Source organism: Curcuma longa, chromosome 16, assembly GCF_044706935.1.
Source record: "Curcuma longa cultivar G26 ecotype Majalengka, Jawa Barat chromosome 16, ITB_CL_G26_1.1, whole genome shotgun sequence".
Taxonomy (NCBI): domain Eukaryota; kingdom Viridiplantae; phylum Streptophyta; class Magnoliopsida; order Zingiberales; family Zingiberaceae; genus Curcuma; species Curcuma longa.
Window position 1 is genome coordinate 1,223,911 of NC_133876.1, and position 22,273 is coordinate 1,246,183.

Here is a 22,273-nt window from a genome sequence, read left to right on the forward strand (position 1 = left end):
CGGGTATCCAATTTTTGGAGCTGATTAATTCCAAGATGGATGATTCAGTTCCAAATTCTACCCATCAAGTAAATTGGAAAGTACTCGTGATTGTCCATCTGGAGCAGCTATCATCTTATATTTATCATCCTACGGGAGAAAAATATCCGTAATACGTCATAGTTGAGAATCGAATTCGATGTATCTGATTAACTGTTAGAATACTTGACCGTTGTACCAAAGCCCTAGGGGCATTGCCGTTGAGACTATGATGTGATGGTAAAAGATGAGACATGCTCTCCAACAATGAGAATTCAAATTTCACCTTAGACACATTATACCTAAGGAGTTTGAAAATTTTATAATGTTAAACTATTTGTTAGTACTCATCCATGTTTTTTGATTTATCTTGATAATCGATGAAAAACTTTAATTACCTACTACTACGGACAATGAAACTGGAGTAACCATTACAACTCTGTACTTGGGTTAGTCCCTCATGAGCCCAGTGATGAGATTGGCAGTTGACAAATGCAGGCTTAACACAATCTAAAATGTGGGGTGTTTGTGCACCAATTTAGTTGGTTGTGTGTTCAATTTGATTGGTTGGACAAGGGTCGAATTTCGGCGAAGTCGAGACAATGTCCTCCTCCGTCATAGCTAACTATAATTCTTTAATTTAACTTTTTTATAAATGATTATGGAGTCAATTGTGTGGGACCACTAGGATGATAGATTCTACTTTTTGCTGAAGTATAATTAAGTTGCTAGGATGATAGATTCCACTTTTTGCGTATTTGTAAGAACTTATAAATAAGTTAGAAAACTCAATCTTAAGCTATATGCTTCAATTTTCTACTCTAATAAATTTATAAAAGCATATAAAGTTCGATAATATATTTAGAAACTTAAACCTTCGGTAAAGCTCGGCCTGGAAGCCCACATGCTGCTGTCCAGTAAACGCTGCTTCCTCTCCGCCGCCGCTTCGACGTCTGATCCCGTACCCTCCTCCTTCGACGCCCTCCTCCGGCAATGCTCCGGTCTTCTCCAAATCAAGCAAATCCACGCTCAACTCCTCCTCTCGCCCCATCAACTCTCGCCCTTCTTGGCCGCCCGCCTCATCTCCGCCTACACCCGCTTCGGTCTCCTCGCCGACGCGCAGGTCGTATTCGAAGCTGCCTCCGACCACCATGCGACCTCTCCTCTCCTCTGGAACTCCATCATCCGCTCCACCCTCGCTCACTGCCGCGGACGAGCTGCTGTCTCCCTCTACCAAAGGATGAGATCCATCGGCACCCTCCCCGACGGCTTCACGTTTCCCCTCGCCATTAGAGCCTGCTCCGCCCTAGAAAACCCGCTACTTTGTCTTTGTATACATAACCATGCTGTTGCCATGGGGTTTCAGTCTCATTTACACGTAGCCAACCAACTCATATCGCTGTATGGCAAAATGGGCCGAATGGGCATTGCCAGAAAGGTGTTCGACGGGATGCCATCCAGAAACATTGTTACTTGGAATACTTTGATGTCTGGATACTCGACAAATTGTGACTGTGAAGCAGCCTGTGATGCCTTCCAGCTGATGGAATCTGCAGGGCACACGCCGAACCCAGTGACTTGGACGACGCTGATGTCGGCTCATGCTCGATGTCAACAACATGGCAAGGTCTTGGATATTTTCAATGAGATGAGGATCCAGGGCGTCGAAGCCACTGCACAAGCAGTTGCCGTGTCTTTGTCTGTCTGTCCTTATGCTGCCACTGCAGCATTGCAGAAAGGGAAGGTCATTCACGGCTTGGCTATTCTGTGCGGATTTGACAAATATCCCTTCGTCAGCAACTCCCTGGTTTGCATGTATGGCAAACTTGGCAACAGAGAGGATGCGAAGAGGGTGTTCCATGAGATGGAGGTACGGAATTTGGTAAGCTGGAACGCCTTGATCTCAAGCTATGCAGCTGGTGGTTTATGCAATGAGGCTTATGAAATCTTCATTGCAATGGAGGAAGCAGGAAACTTGACACCCAACGTGGTGACTTGGAGTGCAGTGATCGGCGGCTTTGCCTCCAATGGGATGCCTGCGCAATCTCTGGACCTTTTCAGGAAGATGCAGGGAGTAGGAGTGAAGCCCAACTCGATCACACTCGCCACCATTCTATCAATTTGTGCAGAGCTATCAGCATTGCGTTTGGGTAAAGAGGTTCATGCTCACATCATAAGGGGCTTCATGATTGATGAGTTGCTGGTTGGAAATGCACTTCTTGGTATGTACGCAAAGAGCGGCTGCCCAAGACATGCACACACTCTGTTTGATAAAATGAACAGCAAAGATTTGATCTCATGGAATACGTTGATCTCTGGTTATGGGATGTATGGATTGTGTGATGAGGCTCTTGAAACTTTCAATGCTATGATTAGTGCGGGTTATGAGCCGGATGCCATTACCTTCATATCCATTCTGTCGGCTTGCAGTCACGCTGTACGTGTTTCAGAGGGTTGTAGTCTCTTTGATCAGATGGTGAGCAAATTTAGAATTATGCCAAGCATGGAGCACTACTCTTGCATGGTGGACATTTTAGGTCGAGCTGGATTGCTAAGACAAGCTAAGGAACTAATTGCAAGGATGCCCATGAAGCCTAATGCTTGTATTTTGGGAGCCATGCTGAATTCATGCAGAATACATGGCAACAGAGTAGTGGCTAAGGACATAGAGGCACAAATTATGGAACTTGAAGGGCAAGCTACCGGCAACTACATGTTGCTCTCTAATCTGTATGCAGCCAACGGCAGGTGGGAGGACTCTGCAAGATTGAGAGTGATAACAAAAGCAAAAGGATTGAAGAAAAATCTAGGGCAGAGTTGGATAGACTTGAAGAACAAGTTCTATGTGTTTTCAGCTGGATCCTTGTTGCCTCAAAACTCGAAGGATGTGTTCCTAGTTCTTGAAGGTTTGTACCAGCAAATGCAGATGGAGAAGCCTGTGCCAGATGATGATCTGGCGATGCTTCATAATGTTTGTGAAGGAGAATGCTTGGCTAGCTAGTAAGAAATGTGTCGATTCGGAGAGCTGGGTTTGTTGAGCCTACTCTATTCAAGCACAAGGGCTGCCAATCCTTTAAGACACTGAAACTTGATCTAAGAAAACACTTGCCTATCCACTACCTGAAATCATTGATGTTACTGCACAGCCAGTTTTAGGTAAGGAGGTTGAACTTGTTTATCTTTTATATCCTAATTGTTCTTCTTGTTAGTTTTCCCCCATGCTAGCTTTCTCTTCATGCTTGCTTTTAGGTCTCCTTGTTGCAGTAGTGTCTCAGTCATTTTAGTTTCTGCTCCAATTCATTAAACTTTCTGTTCAGGTCCACTAAGAAGCAGCAAAACTTAGAGCTTCCTCAAAGATAAAGAACACTATCTGTGGATTTCTAAGGAGATCTCAAATTACAGATCTTCAGAAAGGTTCACTTTAATTCTCCTGGTCTCTGATAGGAAAGAAATGCGCATCCACTTGACTACTTGTTCATGAGGATATCTACCTAAAGTAAACAAAACTGAAAAATACCATTCTCTTAGATGATATTAGGTTGGGCTGCTAGTTCATAATCTTTAAGATTCTTTGAAGGTTTGATCACCAAGTATATTCTTTGCCTTTAGCATTATGCAAATCTTCTTTTTTTCATATCCCAGAAAATATCAATCAAATGCTCGAATACAATGTTTGATACTCAAATCAGATAAAGAAATAATAAAAATTAATCAGAAACATAAACTATAAAAAAAGAGAGAGAGAACTCATTTAAGTGAGAAATTTTATGTTTTAATTTTTTTAGCCATCTGATTTTGTCTAAGTTTTATTGACATGTGAATTGACTTTAATATTCTCTTCCTCCGTCGTGATCAACTGTAGTTTTTCGATTTACCTTCTTACAGATTGTCGTGGGACTGACCGTGTGAGGACCATTGGGATGATAGATTTCACCTTTTACAAAAGAGTAGATACTGAAGTCTTTTCCTTTTGTGCTATATCGAATCGAAAGTCAGCTTAGGCACCAAGTAACTTGGCTCAGCTCGGCCATATCAAGCAGCCCCTCCTTAGGCAGCATGGTATCCAACCTTCCAAACTTGAGTTCAGCAAGTCAAACCTTCCCAACTTGAGTTCAGCAAGTCAAAGCTATCTCGATAGTTCAGATAAGACTAATTTTTTGTGTATTTAATAATTTTAAATTCTAAAATTTTTATTATCTCTGACAAACATCAATAAGAAAAACAAACAAGTAAACTCTAAACTCAACACAAATCCAATCTTCACATTATATTCACCAGTGCATCAAAGATAACTAGTTAAAACACAAGCTAGCGTATAATCTTCACATCCACGAGCCAACCTGCCAGGCTGCCATCTTATACTTATATTTATATTCTCTTTAATTTCTAATTCCAAGATAAGTACAAAACAAAATTGCTTGAATGCACTTATCGGTTTTGTTTTATACTTTTCTTGGATTTAGAAATTAAAGAGAATATAAATTATATATAAATATATAATTTATCTTGGATGATCTCAATTTAATACACAAAATTTGGACTAGTGCTGGATCTGGTCACTAACTCGTGCCATAACATTAGCGACGGCGCTGCTCACAGCTTCCTTGAACGTCGACTCGACCCAATAACTTGCCTGCACTCACACCATAACATTATTCGTCACATGATCAAACTAAGTAGAAAGTTTCCTTTGTCATTCATGCTTAATTCTGCTAATTTTCATGTGATCATGTAAAAAAATTAAACATTGTTGGAATTAATGCACTTATCCAAGATAATTAAAAGAAGAATAGAACCAATTCCCAAGAATGAATATAAGTCTCAAGGAGATTAAATGTATATTCAAAAAAATAAATAGAGAGTGTTGGAAATATCTAATATAATTTAATAGCTTTTATGATTTAATTTATGTGATGAGTAGTCTATATATACCTCATTTGTAATACTCATTTTCATCATAAAAAGAAAACATAGAGCTCTTCTATAGCAACTCAAGTTCATTAAAGTCTTCTTCTATTTTCTTTTTGTTGTCATTCTTCTACAAATATATTCTTCTCAAATAAATTTGGTATCAAAGCGGGATTAAAAGTCTTTTTGGAAGCTTTCTACAAGTTCAAAGATGACATCCATTTCGATGCAAAATCCTACATGTTCATACATTCTAGTATTTGGGAGAGAAAATTATGATTATTGAAAGGTGAAATGAAGACTTTATTTTTAATTCTGAAGACTTATGAAGCATTGTTACTAATGATTTTGTAGAACTTGAAGAAAAGAATCCACTTTCAATGACAGATATTTTGAAGCTTCAAGAAGATCAAATGATAGATGCCAAGACTTTCAAAAATTTAAAATGGAGTCACCACAACTATCTTTTCAAGAATTATGAGTCACTTTAGCAAAGAATACTTAGGATATTGTGGAATGAGAATTTTCAAGGTAATAATAAAGTTTAAGTTATCAAATTTCAAACTCTTTGTTAGGACTCATGCAAGGTAGAGGGGGTAAATAGCTTCGATTGTTTCGTCTCAATTTCATGCTTGTTGTTTGTGTTAGAACCGATGTAATCAAAATATCTCCATAATGATATGATATTGTCCACTTTGAGCCTAAGCCCTCATGACTTTGTCCTTTTAAATTATATTCATGATCTTTTTCATGTGTTTTAGATATGAGACTATGTTTGCACCGTTGCAATCCAACAATTCCCCCCTCAAACAAAGGACCACAGGCCCCCCTCAAATGGAAAACCTCCGTTTGATGTCCGAATCCTCGACCCACCAGGACTTTCTGCCTCTCGGTTCACCCGACCTATTAGAACTTCCTGCCCCTCGGTTCATCCGACCTATTAGGATTTCTTGTCTAGCCGCAACTAGGACTTTCTGCCTCTCGGTCCACCCGACCTACTAAGACTTCCTGCCTAGCCACAATTAGGATTTTCTGCTTGATGTCTGATCCTCTTGATTTAGACACGGGAGCACCCACTTTCTTTGTTTAAGGTTCAAACCACATGGTTAGATCTGGATCATGGCTCTTCCGGCGATTAGTCCGGTGAAGAGCATCCTCGCTCTGATACCATTTGTTAGAACCGATGGAATTAAAATATCTCCATAATGGTATAATATTGTTCACTTTGGGCCTAAACCCTCATAGCTTTGTTCTTGGGCTCTCCCCAAAAGACCTCATACCAATGGAGATATCTTTCATCCTTTTAAACTCATGATCTTTTTCATGTGTTTTAGATGTGAGACTATGTTTGCACCCTTGCAACCCAATAGTTTGAATGCCCAACAGAAAATTTGAATCAAACTCGATGTCATATGCACAACACTGAGATTTTATTTAGTCCATGTCCTCTTAAGACGACTACTCTAAGGTCTAATCCTTGCAATCTATCATTACGATTTTTTCTCCTTCTCGAATACCTTCTAGAGGCAGAAAAATCACTCACAACACCTATTGCTTACAAGAAAGACAAACAGCACAAAGAAACAAATATAAATGAAAGTAAAATACTTTACAATTTGAAAAAACTTTATTTTGGATGCTTTATTGTCGCTTTCGATTGCTGCTTGATGCAATAAAAATGTGATTTCGCTCACCCCAAGCAGTCCAGTATCACTAGCCCCACAACGAGTTACATGCAGGTAAATTTGGTACTAAGCAAGCCCCCAGGTGAGAGGGCATTCCAGCGATTGTCAATCTCGCGATTCGACCAATGCAACAAATCTACCACCTGGGAACCAATTCAACTACACCCTGAGGGCTTTAGATTGCCTTTTGATGGTAGAAAATATAGCAGCACTTCGTCCCTAAATCCTCAAGAATTGACTACTTCAAAACATCTCAAAACCTTCTTTTATAGGGCTGCTGTTCAGGCTGATTTTCACCTATCAGTTGATTGATCCTATCTATCAGTCGATTGATCAACTATAATTCAAACATTGCTTTAACCCGTCAACTCAACGACTCCATTCATCTCAGCATCAGTCGACAGCTCAAAATTATCAATTGATTGTTGCCTAATCAGTCGAATCTTACAATCAACTGGTCAAGTTTTGAACTATCTATTCGCTCGAATAGTGACATCAATCGACTGATACACTCCATCAGTCGATTGATTACGATCAGTCAAGTTTTTCAATCGATTTCTGAAGCTTCTATTCGTTGCTATAGTGTTATTAGTCAACTGAGCAAATCCATCAATCAATTGTTACCGTAGTTAATTAGTATTCATGGTTACTACAGCAATTACTGGTCATGATTGTCTTTCGTGGACAGATGTAGAAGGTGCTAAACGATTTGATAATAAAGTAAATGAAACTCAGTTTGCTTCAGCAAAATCTTCAAGGTTGCGAATAAGTTGTGAAATATCTGATTTTGACAAAAGTAACATGGAATTTATTCCTCCTGCTACACATGTAAGTTCTTGTAATCACGATTCCAAGGATTTACTTGTAGAATCAGATAAATCCATGGATGACACTCAGATTGTTATCTGTTCTATGAAAGGCTCCACTTCAAACTTGGACTTATCAGGTGTTGTTATTTTCTTCATCAAACAACAACGATGCAACTCTTGTTTTGAAAGAGACTTCTCTAGCTTCTACTATGGGGCCTTCTAGTGAAGCTATGATTGTGATGCAAATTTCAGACATTGTGGAGACAACTATACATTTTGAACATTGCAATAGAGAAAGGTCACCCAAAGGCTTTAACTTCAGAGATAACTAGTTGGTAGAAACAGATGAATTCGAGGACAAGAGTAGTGTTCACGATGTCATTCTCATCGACGGATCGATGAGGATTTTCAAAATCCAACAGTTGTTAGTAGATTTTGTCGAGTCGATATTATTTGATCTTCCTCCTTGGCAACCACCTGACATTACTTTAAACTCGAGGATGAGTTTTTTTTAACCTAAAGCGATTGATGGAGGAGGATCTAAAGATTTTTATTAATATTTTTTATAATTTTTATTTTTAATAATTTTTAGAATTTCTAGTATTTAGAGTAGTTTTGAAAATTTTTATTTTTTTTATTTGAGGGTTTTAAGTCTGTTTAGGATTTTTAGATTTTGAGTCTATTAAGAATTTTTTTATTAGGATTTTTTTTATTTTCTTTACAAGTAGGGTTTTAGATCTATATAAGCATCTTGTTGGTTGATGTTTAAGGAGAAATTGTTGGTATAATAATATTTTTCGACAATGCCGTTTATTTTTCTATTTCCTGATATTCTTCCGAATCAACAGGTTTTAGAAGATTATTTTCGATGTTCGCAGTTGAATCAACATATATTTAATATAGTCCGCAAGATAATCGTTATCCCGCTAGATGTTAATTTTTCATTCACATTTTTCCAACAACTTATAATACTCATTTTCATTATTAAAAGAAATCATAGAGCTCTGTTGTAGCAATTCAAGTTCTTCACTAAAGTCTCTTCTATTTTTTTTCTTATTGTTATTCTACTACAAAATTATTCTTCTCTAACAAATATTAATATACGACTGAGTACAAGAACCAAATAAATTAAAAGTAGCTGCATACACAAAGCCAAAAGCAAATTTGTTCTAGTTTGTTGTCAACAAGTTCTTATGAATGAATAAGTTTCTTTTTGTCCTCATGATTAATTAATAAGCTTACTTCCTATAATCTACTTCAATAGTAATGCTGGAAAATGGGTTAAAAAAGCCTCATTTTCAACACAATGCATTAGAATTAACTTCCTAAGACAAGCATATAATATATTTCAGAGATAAATAGATAATGCTTGACAGTCGAATAGGCTAAGAGGCATATACTCTCAATTATTATTAATTCATAAAGTTTTAGTATATCTAGGTAATTAGTTCTCCATAATCAATTAATTTAATTTCCTTTTTTCCTTATAGATTTGCTATACCTAGGCAGATACTATCAAAGTTTAACACTAGTTACTGCATGTGGCATAAATCATGCATACGTGTATATTATATATTTTACTATACAGAATTGATATATATAATGTTCGTATAATTAGGAGATAAACTGGGAATGCAAGAATAAACCCAATGTTCTTGTTATGGTTGTGATGAACCGGCCCCAAAGAGTCGAGTCCGAGTCGGTTTTGCCCACAGTAGATGACGCGATGTCGGGCTCGATTACCGAGTAGGCCTGTTGTAGTCAGGGATTAGTCCTAGTCAGTTCTCGACTCGGGATCCCTCCCCCGGTAGCTGAATCCTCCTTCAAGTCGAATCCCACGCCTGATCCGAATCGACCGAATCGAGTCGGAGACCGAGTCCGAGTTCTCCGAGATATGGTCTCCTAAGCCCAAGCCGAATCCTTACTCGGACCCTCTTATGAAGCCGACTCCTCGATACCCCATGCACAACTCCGAGTCGAATCCTCCAGTCGGCGCGGTTAGCTCACCCTCAGCTGGATTCGGTTAAGGTCCATACAGAATGATCATCACGGTGCTCGATTACTCCAATTCCCATCATTTCTTCTGACAAGTCCCCTACTTCGTAATTATGATCGCCGCCCTGACACACCCACGTGCGATGTGACCCTATAAACGTATGTCAGCGATGAAACTTGTAATCTGATCATTCCATATCTTTTCTGACAAAGTAATAACTAACGATGGGGCACGTTCTTTAATTAAGACATGACATCACATCCCTCCCTTGTATATATGCGACCACTCTTCTCTGCCCTCAGGTACGCATGCATGCACGCGAGACACTGATTCCTTTTTCTCTTTTATCTTCTTCTTCTTCCGCTAATTTGGCCGGATCGCTGACTTAAGCTTCGGAGTGGTCGCGTCAGGACACTCCTGGCCTTCCCTCTCACACTTGCTTTGCTTGCAGGACTCAGCAATTCAACCCCCTCAGTTCTGTTTTATCGTGGTGAGGAGACTCGGTTGGTGACATTTCCCAGAGCTGTTCTCAACCGGAACAGTTTTATACATATATATCTCGATAGTAGGTAGATTGTTTTCCTAATTCGCCTATTGAGTAAATTCACAACATGCAAGCCCAATGTTATTTTATGTTGCATGTGCATAAGCATTTGTTAATAAGTTTTTATAGTAGTTACTTGAACTAAATGACTAACATATATACTTAATTAATTATGTAAACAAAATATATGTGCAAACGATAATATGTACTTGAATTGAACTAAATGACATCTATTAGATCTAGAGATGAAACCTGTATAGTTTTAGATGATAGCACGTATACAAAAATAAAGAAAAGAAATGCTTAAGAACCTTGCATGAACAGTAGTTATTAGATCTGTGATGAAGGTGACAAAGAAGCATTCTTAAAATGAGCATACCTGTACCTGCAGCCTGAAACTTGCTATTCCAAATCTATTATTCTCAGATGACACTGTTCTTGTTTCCATGGAAATCAGCATCATTCCTCTCATCTCTTTGAGGCATTCAAGGACACGGATAGACCAATCGATCATATCACAGTCTTCCTTCACCACCACCCGTAGATCAATCTGTTGTGTTTCTGAATATGTGAACTCAGGCGCTCGATTAACTTGAACTTCTACTCTTTCATTTGAATCGCCAGTGGACATATCAACTCGGTCTTCTTTCGGCCCTTGTACCTGCATTTCTAGCGCACTGTTCCTCTCCTCGAGCTCCTTGATCTGAGCCTTCAAAAGATTCAAGTAGTTCGTGACGTTTTTAAGCACCGTTGCCTTGTCCTTTTTCTTGATCTACACGAAATATTTATTGTTTCATCGTGTCAGATCATAGGAAAAAACATAAAATTAAAGAACATGTAGTTTGAGATTTGTGCCTTTGGTTCAAGCGGAAGAAGCATCTTGAGAGCATTGAAATGTTCATTGAACTTCTGCCTGCGCTTTCGCTCCGATATGACATGCTGCGATTGGTTGCTCATCGGCTGCTGGTATTCTTGTACTTGCGCAGCTGCCAGTTGCAATTTCATCATACTTATTCTTCTAAGCATGTGAAGTCCGATCTTAATCATTCTTTGGCTGTGTCGATTGGGCTTCAACTCCTCTTCGGGAGAAAATGGATCGTCGTAATAAGGCCTAAATGCCCCCGTTTGAATACCAACGTGTTGCTGGTTCAAGATCAACGGGGAAGAAATAATGACGGCGAGCAATGCTCTCACCATCGCTTCATCCTCCGCTGTTCTTGGATCCACGAAGTCGAAGGATTGCATGATGAAGGGAGGACTTTGTTGAGCTAGAAGACGAGGCGAAGTGTCAGGGCTTCCGAGTGAGAGAGATCGAAGCGAGGAGGAAGATGAAGAGAGCTGGCCCGGTTCAGACGTCATGATTTCGAGGTCTGATCCTAGAGATTGTTGAATGAACTCCTCACTGAAGATTTGTTGAATGTTCCTCTGCAAATTTACCTGCAAATTATAACTCAAAACTTTATACAAGGACAATAAGCACGTAAAAATGATATGGATCAAAAGTGTTTAAGCTCAGTATACCTTTGGATTTGGTGGCGTTCTGAATCCCAGTTCTATTTCGCCATGTCTGCAGCCCATGAAGACTGCTGTCTGTAACAATCAAGGTATATATATGTATATATATACATGTCAAACAATGGATTACGAAAAGAAACAATGAAATATGAATTTCTTACACCTTTATTTCAGCTTCCTGGAACATGAAAGAAGCATGAATTAATTAGGACTTCATCCCCCTTAAAAAAGAGAAAATCTTCAGCTAGTAGCCCAACTTCAATCTAGATATTACATATTCACCTGGTAGAATTGTCGCTGTGAATGATTGGATGCCAAATTCAAGATATCAACATCTGTTAACTGAACGTAAGCAAGACCATCCTTGAAGGCGACACCAGGAATAGAACTGGAGATCGATGCTCATAAGTAAAGAAAAATCTCATTTACTAATTGATTGCTTGTAGTGATGTACAAGAGAAGGCATACATACCCGCTGTGGATACTGCAAAGCGATCGCCGGTAGGCATCGAAGAGCCTCGAGGAGATGCTGGTGCCGGACGAGCTCGATTGGCCACTGTCTTCCTCATGGTGCCACCCGTCTGCGGAGACCAAATGGCTGCAGGAGAAGCATGCATTAGCTCCATGCTTAGACGTTTTATACGAGAGAGAAAAACAACTCACGTTAATTAGAGCAAGATAAATCGCAACGATCGACGTACACCGGCGCAGGGTGGCGGAGAGGAGACCATGTGCAGATATATGTGCAACCGAGGAAACGACCGGCGATAGGGAGGAAACGGCGTCGGGCTTCGGCGCCGAGGAGGAAGAAGGAATTCATGGAGTCAACTAAGCTGAAAGATCAATCATCATTCGTTTGCGCTGAAAATTATTGTTGGATTAAAAGTGATTTCAGAGTATATTTATACTGTGGCGATAGGCCTTTGATTTGTATCCAAGAATCGTTTGGACTGGAAAAGACGACGCTGAAAAGTAGAGACGCCGAGCACGCAACAGATCAGGAAGAAAAGTATTCTGACGAAGTTTTCAATATATAGATTCAACGAAGCTGGTCAAAAGTAAAAGAAACTGTAGGTTGACTTTTCCAGTGATACTTATCAAGATCTTAATCACCTACTTGAAGCAGTAAGCAGAACCAGACACGCACCTTGTAAATTATTAAGCAAGCGACAGTTGACTGCAATGTCGTTTGAGAGGACTTCAGTGAATCGGTGTCAATTTGTTTGCTGGATCTTTACTGATCTTTCTTTTTCAAAATGAAAACAAAAACTGCAGTATTAATCGTTCTCCTTGTTTTAGCCCAGAAGAGTTAGTCACCAAAAATTAAATTGTTGGGGATTGACTTTCCATCCTACTGACATTTCAAGAATAAATACCCACTGTGACAATTTATTTATGGATATTTTTTTAATACAATGTAATTATAAATACTCAATAATAATATTTTTTTAAAATTATTAATATAAAAATAAATCATTTTGTTGAAATAATAGATATATAAAAATAGAATGAAAAAATAAAGAGAAAAATAGAACACAACTACAATTGTTAAAATAATATATGAAAATTTTAATAATAAATAAGATAATATATCATGATAAATATGGTAATAACAAATATGAACATAAGGATAAATATGATTGAGATTGTAGTTCAAATATGATTAGTCATTGATAATTTGAAAATAATTTTTATTCTTATATGGACTGTCATCTTTATCCTTATTATCCCTGACAAATTCAACGGACTGATGTTGAATGTTGAGTTTGATTGTTAATATATTGAGAACATCTTCTCCAATTAGATAGTCAATCAAATCTTCAGAGCAATGACTACTAGTATAACCAATGATATGACAGATCTGACATGGTTCTGGACTTTGTCTTTCATGCAAAAGGACAATAAAAGAGATGAGGAGCTACTATTTGAAGGCTAGAACCCGATCCATCATTGGAAGAAAGAGCAACAGAGAAAGAAGACTGCAGTTTTTGGTAGTTGAAATTTACTAGAACAGAAGAGGAAAAAGAAGAAAATCTACTGCTGTGTGTTGAGCAAAATTCGAAAAAATATTTGTTGTGTGTTGTTCTTTGGACACAACTGCCACAGAGGCGAGAGATGAGATTTGAGAAGGCACAGACGAAAGGAAGCTAGTCTGAAATAATGGCCTAAAGTCACGATCTAAATCTCAAGGCCTTTCTTCAATAATCTTGATTTCCCTCTGGTGAAGACAAAGGGAGAGGTTAACGAGGAGAACAAGACTACACACAGTACAAAAGCCATGAAGGAGATGCACGCACGGATAGACACAGACACTAGAAGAACATGAAGGAGATGCATGCGCTGAAGGATGAAGAAGGTGCGCACGTGGACACTGAAAGGCCATGAAGAAGGTGTGAGCGAGGATAGATGTGGACATTAGAAGGTGATGAAGAAGGTGTGTGCATGGATAGATGCGGACACTGGAAGGGCATGAAAAAGGTGCGCATCCAGATAGACACGGACACCAAACAAAGGCCAAGGTAGAAAAAGTCAAACTGGAGGTGCTAGAGAAGTCAAATGTGCAACACCGACTAGTGCCCAACTGTAGGTTAGGGTCCTCCTCTAATCGGGCGTGGATGATGATGGAAAAGATGTCGACAATCCTGATGATGGCGACGGATAGCAAGGAGGAATCATTGTGGAACCCCATAGTCTGGAAGAGTACCCACTGCGTAGTACATGATGACATTGATGATGATGAACTACTGGCAGATCTGGAAAAGGATCTCCATGATGAGCGATGGACGCCTTGATCTCCGCATCTATTCTCGGTAAGAGAGTTGGTGGGTGACAAGCGCCTTGACCTCCGTATTGTAAAAAAGGAGGTGAGAGATCTGGATGAGGATCTCGATGATGAGCAGCAGTAACTAGGAAGCAAAAACTCTGGTAAATTAGTAATCCCCCATCTAGCGGCAGTCGCATAAGACCGACACAATCTGGCTGTTGTCGACGAGAGAAGGTGATGGAGATGACATCCTTGATTGGTGAGTTCAATACGAGATCCCAGAGGTGAAGGTTACCCTCCCAGGAGCTTGATAAGGCGAACTGGCCATCGGAAGAGAGGACCATATCCTGGATAAAGTGAGAATGGCCAGTGAGGTGACACCGAGGCACACCATAGGAAGATCTCCCTCGAGCACCATAATGAGGGTCAATCACCATGCAAGGACTTCTCGTCCTAGATAAACTAGCCTACCTCAAAAAATGATCTCGGATAGCATTCGCTAGCAGCGTGTGTTGGTGAGATACTCGCCCATGGTGCCGAAGTTGTAGTAGTGCTTCCCGATGATGAAGAAGGACAGCAAGGAGATGGTAAGGAGAGGATTTGCTTCTGGTCCTCATGAAGAGATTGAAGACAACCCTTGTCGCTCCTTTGTCGAAGAGGAGAAGAGAAACTTGGCGGAGTGAAGAGAGAAAGAGGGGATCGCTTCCCCACGACCATAGGATGTGCCACGGATCAACCTATTTTTCAGTTATTATTATTATTATTCTTATTTTATTTTAAAGAGAAGAAAGGAGTACAACTCCCGCGCGGTAGAAGAAAAAAAGAGAGGAATAAGAATGAAGGATGAAGGAAGAGATTACTATTGATCGGTAGCCACAACCACCTCACCTTCTCGATGGTGCACTAGCAATAAATGAGTGCCTCCTTGTCATCTGTTCCGTTGAAGAAGAGCAGAGCAATGTGGTGGAAGAGGTGGTGGTCCTCACAAGCATCGACACAGGCTTTGACTCTCTCGTTCTTGCCGAAGATCTTCTCGAGGGACTAGTCCTTGGTCTCCGACACAAAGGAAGGTGAAGAAGAATCTAAGCATGTTGGTGGAGGTGAGGATGATGAGGGCCTTGCTGATTTTGTCAGACTCCTGGTTCAGCATGTAACTCTACATGACGAATGTGGCAATGAGGGTGTCGGCCTTGCCGGAGGTGATCCTAATGGCATGGTAGGTGGAGCGGATTTGGGTTGGGAAGAGCTCCGCCAACAACATGAAGGTTGTGCTATTGGGACTGAAGTTGGCGAAGTGAGAGCGAGAGGGCGGCATTATGGTTGTGCAGGTAGCTTTCGATCCTTTTGATGTAGTAGACGGTGAACCAGTAGTCAAGGAAGGTGTCGAACATCACGATGATGGTCATGGCTTGTGAAACCTCAAACACCTCCTAGAGCGCATTCACATCCTTCTTCGGACTCATGAGGTTGATCACCTAGAAGATGTCCTTTTGCATCAAGTTCTGGATGCAGAACACGATATGGAGGAGGAGCTGCGCCATCCATCAAGTGCCACCCATGCTGGCGGAGGAATACTGCCGACAACTGATGGGAGCCTAAAATTCCGCTCCATTTAATTCTTGCCGGATAAAAATTTTCGGAGACGAAATCTTATCAAGCAACCCTCATATTTGATCAACTAGGTGCTTGATTAACGCATAAGATCATTGGGCTCTTGTATTAGTATTCAAGATCCATATTTATGAAAGAAACAATTTATGCAACAGAAAATAAATTGTACATTTCTTCTTTAGATGTGTGTGAGACTTTACCCGAAGACCTCTTGATCTTCTGTTGTATTCCTCTCTTCTTCTTGGACGTTGTGTGGGCAACGATCCTCCAAGATGAACCACCAAGCTTTTTTTCCTTTATCCGATGGCAAGCAAGCAAGGATCCTTCCTCTTCTTCTTCCTTTTCCTCTTCTTCTTCTTTCTCTCTTGGCCGCTGGCCCTAGCAAGGAGGGAGGCCCCTTGTGTGTCGGTCCTAGCAAGGAAAGGAGGGGAGGAACCTTGGGCGGACAAGGGAGGAGGGAACCTAAGGGGGCGCCAGCTCTAGCAAAACACGGTGTTGATGTGTTGCCGCCGGCCCTAACTTGCAAGGAGGAGGAAAATTTTTATCTTGTTGCCTCTCCTAACTATTCCCTTTTATAGCTATGCCATCTTAGAAAATTTAGAAAGAATTTAACAAATTTTTCTTATCCAGATTTAGTTAGAAAAAATCTAATAAAATCTCTTGATAAGATTTGTTAGTTTTCTTAATAAATTTTCTTAATTAAATTTTATTATTTTTTTAACAAACCTCTTAATAAAATTTCGTTAATTTCTTAACAAAATTCCTTTATTAAGTTTTATTATTTTAACAAAATTTCTTAACAAAATTTCTATGAAAAAATCATATCAAAATTTTATTTTACGATTTAGAAGAAATAGAATTCTTAACAGAATTTCGTAACGAAAATTCTTAACAGAATTTCTTAACAGAAATTCTTAACAGAATTTTTCATAGAAAAATTCTTAATAGAATTTTTTTCACAAGTCACAAGAACAGAATTTTTCACAAGAAAAATTCTTAACAGAATTTCCTACCCGAAACTATTATAGAATTCTCTTAGGTGGATTCGAGACTTTATCCAGAGGCTACAGCAGGGACCTAGAGGAGGAATTGGTTATGATCTCCTGATGGGCTTGGGCTTCCTGTGTTCTCCCTGAACACCCAACTCAAGTTCATCAATAATAACTCATTCCACTAAAGGGTTATTATTAAACTACCACACCAATCCCATATTATAATATGGGCTCCTTCTTACTATGAGTGCATTAATCTCCCTGTGTTTAAGATATCGTATGTCCGTCAATTAATTGAATTACTGACAACTCAATTAATTAACTTCTGAATCCAAAAGTAGTACCACTCAACCTTATTATCATGCGAAACTAAGTCCACCTGCAGGGTTTACATGATAATCCTTATGAACTCCTCAAGGGGACATCATCAGCCTAGTTTTAGGACACAATTTCTTTCTATAATCAACAACATAGCATTATTTTCCAACTCATTGGGCCTTTTGATCTAACGAGATAAATCTCACCTTTTGATGAATTAAAGAAATACATATTAAGTATATGTGCTTGTTATTATATCGGGATTAAGAGCATGCACATCCATAATAATTGAGGTCTAGTTCGATTATATAGTCAGTATAAATCGAATGACCTTAAACGGTCCTGCTCAATACACACAAAGTGTACTAGTGTAATTTAATAGTCAAGATAAATTAATACCAATTACACTACAACCACTCCAATGTTGGGTTGCAAGGGTACAAACATAGTCCCACATCTAAAACACATGGAAAAGATCATGGGGTTAAAAGGATGAAAAATATCTCCATTGGAATGAGGCCTTTTGGGGAGAGCCCAAGAACAAAGCCATGAGGGCTTAGGCCCAAAGTGGACAATATCATACTATTGTGGAGATATTTTGATTCCATCGGTACTAACAAGTGGTATCAGAGCGAGACTGCTCTTCACCGGACTAACCACCGGATGAGCCATGATCCAGATCTAATCATGTGGTTTGAACCTTAAATAAAGGAAGTGAGTGCTCTCGTGTCTGAATCAAGAGGACCAGACACCATATGAGAAGTCCTAGTAGGTCGGGTGGACCGAGGGATAAAAAGTTCTAATTGCGACTAGGTGAGAAGTCCTAGTAGGTCGGGTGGACCGAGGAGCAAAAAGTCCTAGCTGCGGCTAGGTGGGAAGTCCTAGTAGGTCGAGTGGACCGAGGGGCAAAAAGTTCTGGTGGGTCGAGGATTCAGACATCAAAAACGACGTTGAGGGGGGTCTGTGGTCCTTTGTTTGAGGAGGGATTGTTGGGTTGCAAGGGTACAAACATAGTCCCACATCTAAAGCACATGGAAAAGATCATGGGGTTAAAAGGATGGAAAGTATCTCCATTGGAATGAGACTTTTTGGGGAGAGTCCAAGAACAAAGCCATGAGGGCTTAGGCCCAAAGCGGACAATATCATACCATTGTGGAGATATTTTGATTCCATCGGTACTAACATCCAATGGTTTGCCCCTATCCATCTTGGTTGTGAGCTACTATTTATAATTTATAAGGAACTGATAACATGATCTTCTGTGTTGCACCACACACCATGTTATCTACATTAATATAAATTAAGTGGACAACTGCATCACATAAGAAATGCAAACATTCTAATCAAGGTGATTCTCATTTCAATATTATTGCAAAATAGATGTTTATACAAAAAGTAAGACTTTATAGTATACATCCCAACAACAACATCATCAACACCAGTCCGCAAAGAACGCCTCGGTGATGGAGTAGACGCCTACGGATTCCATCAACACCTAGAGAGCATCATGAAGCTGAGAAGGAGGCATATGTGGAAGTCGTTGATCAGTTGGCCATCGGTGATCCTCTATAGCAGCCGACGCATCATCAATCGGATGCAAATGAAGTAGAAGGTCATGAAGGCGAACTCGATGAGGGTTATCTAGAGCGACGACAATAAGTCAAACTACGAAAGGTCGAGCGTGAGGGTGAAGAGGGTCCACAGTGATGGTGTTGTTGGCCATGGTGCCGGAGATGGAGATGCGACTGATCTTTGAGTTGAGCAATTTGGTCTTGGTGAGAATTTGGGTGAGAACAGGGCAGGCGGTGGTGGAGTTAAGGAAGAGCAAACACGATATTCGTTTCATACCTTGTGAGATCAAGCTCCATAGGGCGAGGACGGTGGCGGAGCTAACACCGAAGGTGAGGACAGTGGTGGCTACTCTGATCATGATGACTGCCTATCTTGACCTTTACATCATCTCGTTGTCCATCTTGACACTGACGAGGAAGAGCTTGATGGAGTCATCAAATGTGGCAGAGATGAATTTCTCAGAGTTCAACTTGTTGAAATTGATGGTCATTCTTCGTACTAATCCGTAGGATTGATGGTGGTTGGAAGAAAAGAAGAAGTGAATGATCATCACTCTGATACCATGTTGAAATAAATAGAGATAGAAAGAAAGAATAAAGAAAAGAGAAAAGTGAAGAGAAGACAATTGTTTCATTATTACTATTATCATAAGGTAACACACTGATTTATACATATTGTCAAAATAATATATGAAAATATAATAATAAATAATGTAATATATCATGATACATATTGCTAAAATAAATGTCAAAATAAGGATAAAAAAATGATAAATCCCATCAGTCTAATCAATAATATAGTTTCCCACCGATGATAAATAGGGACAATAATAAATATTAAAATAAGGATAAAGATGATTGAGATTGTAGTCCAAATATGATTAATCATTAATAATTTTAAATTAATTTTTGATTCTTATCTAGATTGTCATCTTTATCCTCATTACATTTATAATGATACTTTTACAAATGTCACTAGCTTCAAGATACCCAAATGAAACGGTGAGGTTGGCATTTTATTGAGTATTTTGTTTTATCGAGTGGGATGTCGTAGGACAAAAGTCAAATATTCGAATAAGCTGATTAATGAATCGAAAGTATTTGAGGATTGACAGCTCAAAAGTCAGGTTAGATGCTCAAGATTAACTTATGATACCATCATGAACATATCAACAAATTGATTATAGGTGGGGGATAATGAGCAAAGTTGCTAAATTAAATTTTGAGTGTTGTGCCAAATCCGTCATATATATACAATTAGAGAGATTTGAGGATCATATTAAGTTACTAAAGTGATAAATTCAAGTGATAAATAAGTTGAAATGAACAAGTCAACAAATTGAATATTTAAGAAGTTTGTCAAATCAAAAAAATGGAATAAATTGTTTTTAAGTATTGTAGAAACGAGTTTAAGAATGGTTTGTAATAAAAAAAGCAATAGTGAAATTTTAAATTTATTTTTTTTCTTAAAATTGACTATGTGGGCGGAGTCAGTAATTAATTAACATGTTTAAGATTTATAATTTTTTTTAATTATGAGAAAATAATAAATTTTTATACATTTGATATGACATAATGGGAATTACAAAAAAAGTTCATTTAATGTTCTAACCGAAGATGCCTAAGGTAAACTATTTAAAGGTAGTCAAACTACAATATTCCCTGCAGGGAAGGTCAATCTTATATATGCATTTTTACTAAATATTTGAAGGGCCTTAAATGGTCCATCTTCTCGAGGTTTGAGTTTGTCAAGACGACTTCTATGAAAATATAGTTTTTGGAGATGAATCTAAATTCTAAACTTAAGCCTCTTCTTCCAAAGTCATAGGATCGCGATCGATAAAGATGTTAATTTATTGGCAACATGTCTATTCTCTTTTATTATTTTTTAACGCATGCATGGAAAGTTCTTTGCTTCTGCAAGTCAAAGAGGAGGTGGAAGGTTCCAACGAGATTAATTAATATAATTCGCATTAAGGGGGTGTTTGGTTTAAGGTTACCCAGATGTAAATGTTCCGTTGAGTTCTCGAAATTTGTGCAATGGACAGATGATGAGTGTTTGGGTTTAGATGGTGAATGTACATATGGGGTTGGGGTAACTGGAAATTGGAGGTTGGCAAAAAGGATCTGTGGAGGTCCTTTTTGCCAACCTGAAAGTTCAAATTATACATCTACCCTTGTGAAAAATATATAAGGATTTTTTTAATTTTCTTAGTAAGGGTAAATAAATAAATGAACATCCAAAATGCAACTCAACCTCATATTCACCAAACACTCCATTTACATTTACATTTACATTTTCTCAACCTTTTCTCAACCCCAACTATACATTTACATATTTTCAATCCCAACTTTCCGTTGAAAAAATACAATTTAAAACCAAACACCTCCTAAGTTACGTTACGTTCCTTCCCAACAAGTCAACGAAGACGTTGCCACGTCACAAACTTAGGGCACCTCAAAAAATTGAATAAAAAATTTTGAAGATTTTTTAATTTAAGAGAATTAATGAAATTTAAAATTATATATTTTTTTTCTCAAAATTAATTATGGGATGAGATTCATAATTAATTAATAATGAGGTTTGAGGTTTATAAAAAAAATTGATTGTGAAAAAAATAATAAATTTTTATGTCTATTAAAAATTATAAAAAATATATTAATAATTCTAATTATTGGAGGTGCCCTTGCGGCTCTACGCGTGTGAATGAAAGGGAAACCAAGCGTTCATATGCATGCAAAATCTAACCAATCACTCTATCGCTTTTAATGCTATTGGACTTATAAACTAAGAGACCTGCTTTTCCCACCCCATCACCGCACACCCCCCTCCCACTTCTTCTCTCTCCTCTTCTAATGACCTTTTTATCCTTATTTATTTATTTATTTATTTATTTTTTTATTTTTTAATTTTTATTTAGTTTTATTTTTTAATTAATTTTATTAGCCCTCATATATTTTTATTTTTATTTAGTTTTATTTTTAATTAATTTAATTTATTATTTTTTCATCAATACGATATTTTTTAGAATTTTATATAAATTTTATTTAATTTTATTTTTAATCAATTTTGTTTATTATATTTTTTCAATTTTATATAAATTTTATTTTTTTATTAATTTTATTTAGTATTTTTTTCATAATACTTGTATTTTTTTCAATTTATTATTTTTTAAATTTTGTTTTTTTATTGATTTTATTTTTTTTATTAATCAGTTTTTTTCCATTTTTTTATCAGTTTTATTTTTTTAATAATTTTTTTATATATTTATAATCTTTTGTTTATTTTTAGTTATAAATTTTAGAAGTTATTATTTATAAAAAATTTTAAAAAGTATAAAATTAATTTAAATTAAAAAAACTAAATAATAAACAAATTTAATTTAAAAAATAAAACTAAATAAAAATTAATTAAAATTAAAAAAAAATATATATAAGTAAAATAAAATAAAAAATAAAGAAAAAAAGGGTATAAAAGTCATTTGAATAGGAGAGAGAGAGGAGGGGAGGGGGGTGCGGTGGTAAGGGGGTGGGAAAAGCAA

General features: G+C 37.9%; 2 protein-coding genes across 2 annotated transcripts; one reads left to right on the top strand and one right to left on the bottom strand.

Moving 5' to 3' along the window:
- The first annotated feature begins 922 nt into the window (after window positions 1-922).
- On the top strand, window positions 923-3,349 carry LOC141846894 (putative pentatricopeptide repeat-containing protein At1g17630). Its single transcript, XM_074734928.1, has 2 exons — window positions 923-3,174; window positions 3,336-3,349. Exon 1 carries the CDS (start codon window positions 923-925, stop codon window positions 3,017-3,019), a length of 2,097 nt encoding a protein of 698 aa, XP_074591029.1. The 3' UTR covers window positions 3,020-3,174; window positions 3,336-3,349.
- A 1,209-nt stretch (window positions 3,350-4,558) lies between these two features.
- On the bottom strand, window positions 4,559-12,295 carry LOC141847535 (putative transcription factor bHLH041). Its single transcript, XM_074735591.1, has 8 exons — window positions 12,177-12,295; window positions 11,948-12,073; window positions 11,758-11,863; window positions 11,639-11,653; window positions 11,482-11,550; window positions 10,816-11,397; window positions 10,340-10,732; window positions 4,559-4,651 (listed from the first exon to the last, which is right to left on the bottom strand). The coding sequence occupies exons 1-8, from the start codon at window positions 12,293-12,295 to the stop codon at window positions 4,559-4,561; spliced, it is 1,503 nt and encodes a 500-aa protein (XP_074591692.1).
- Between the last annotated feature and the right edge of the window lie 9,978 nt (window positions 12,296-22,273).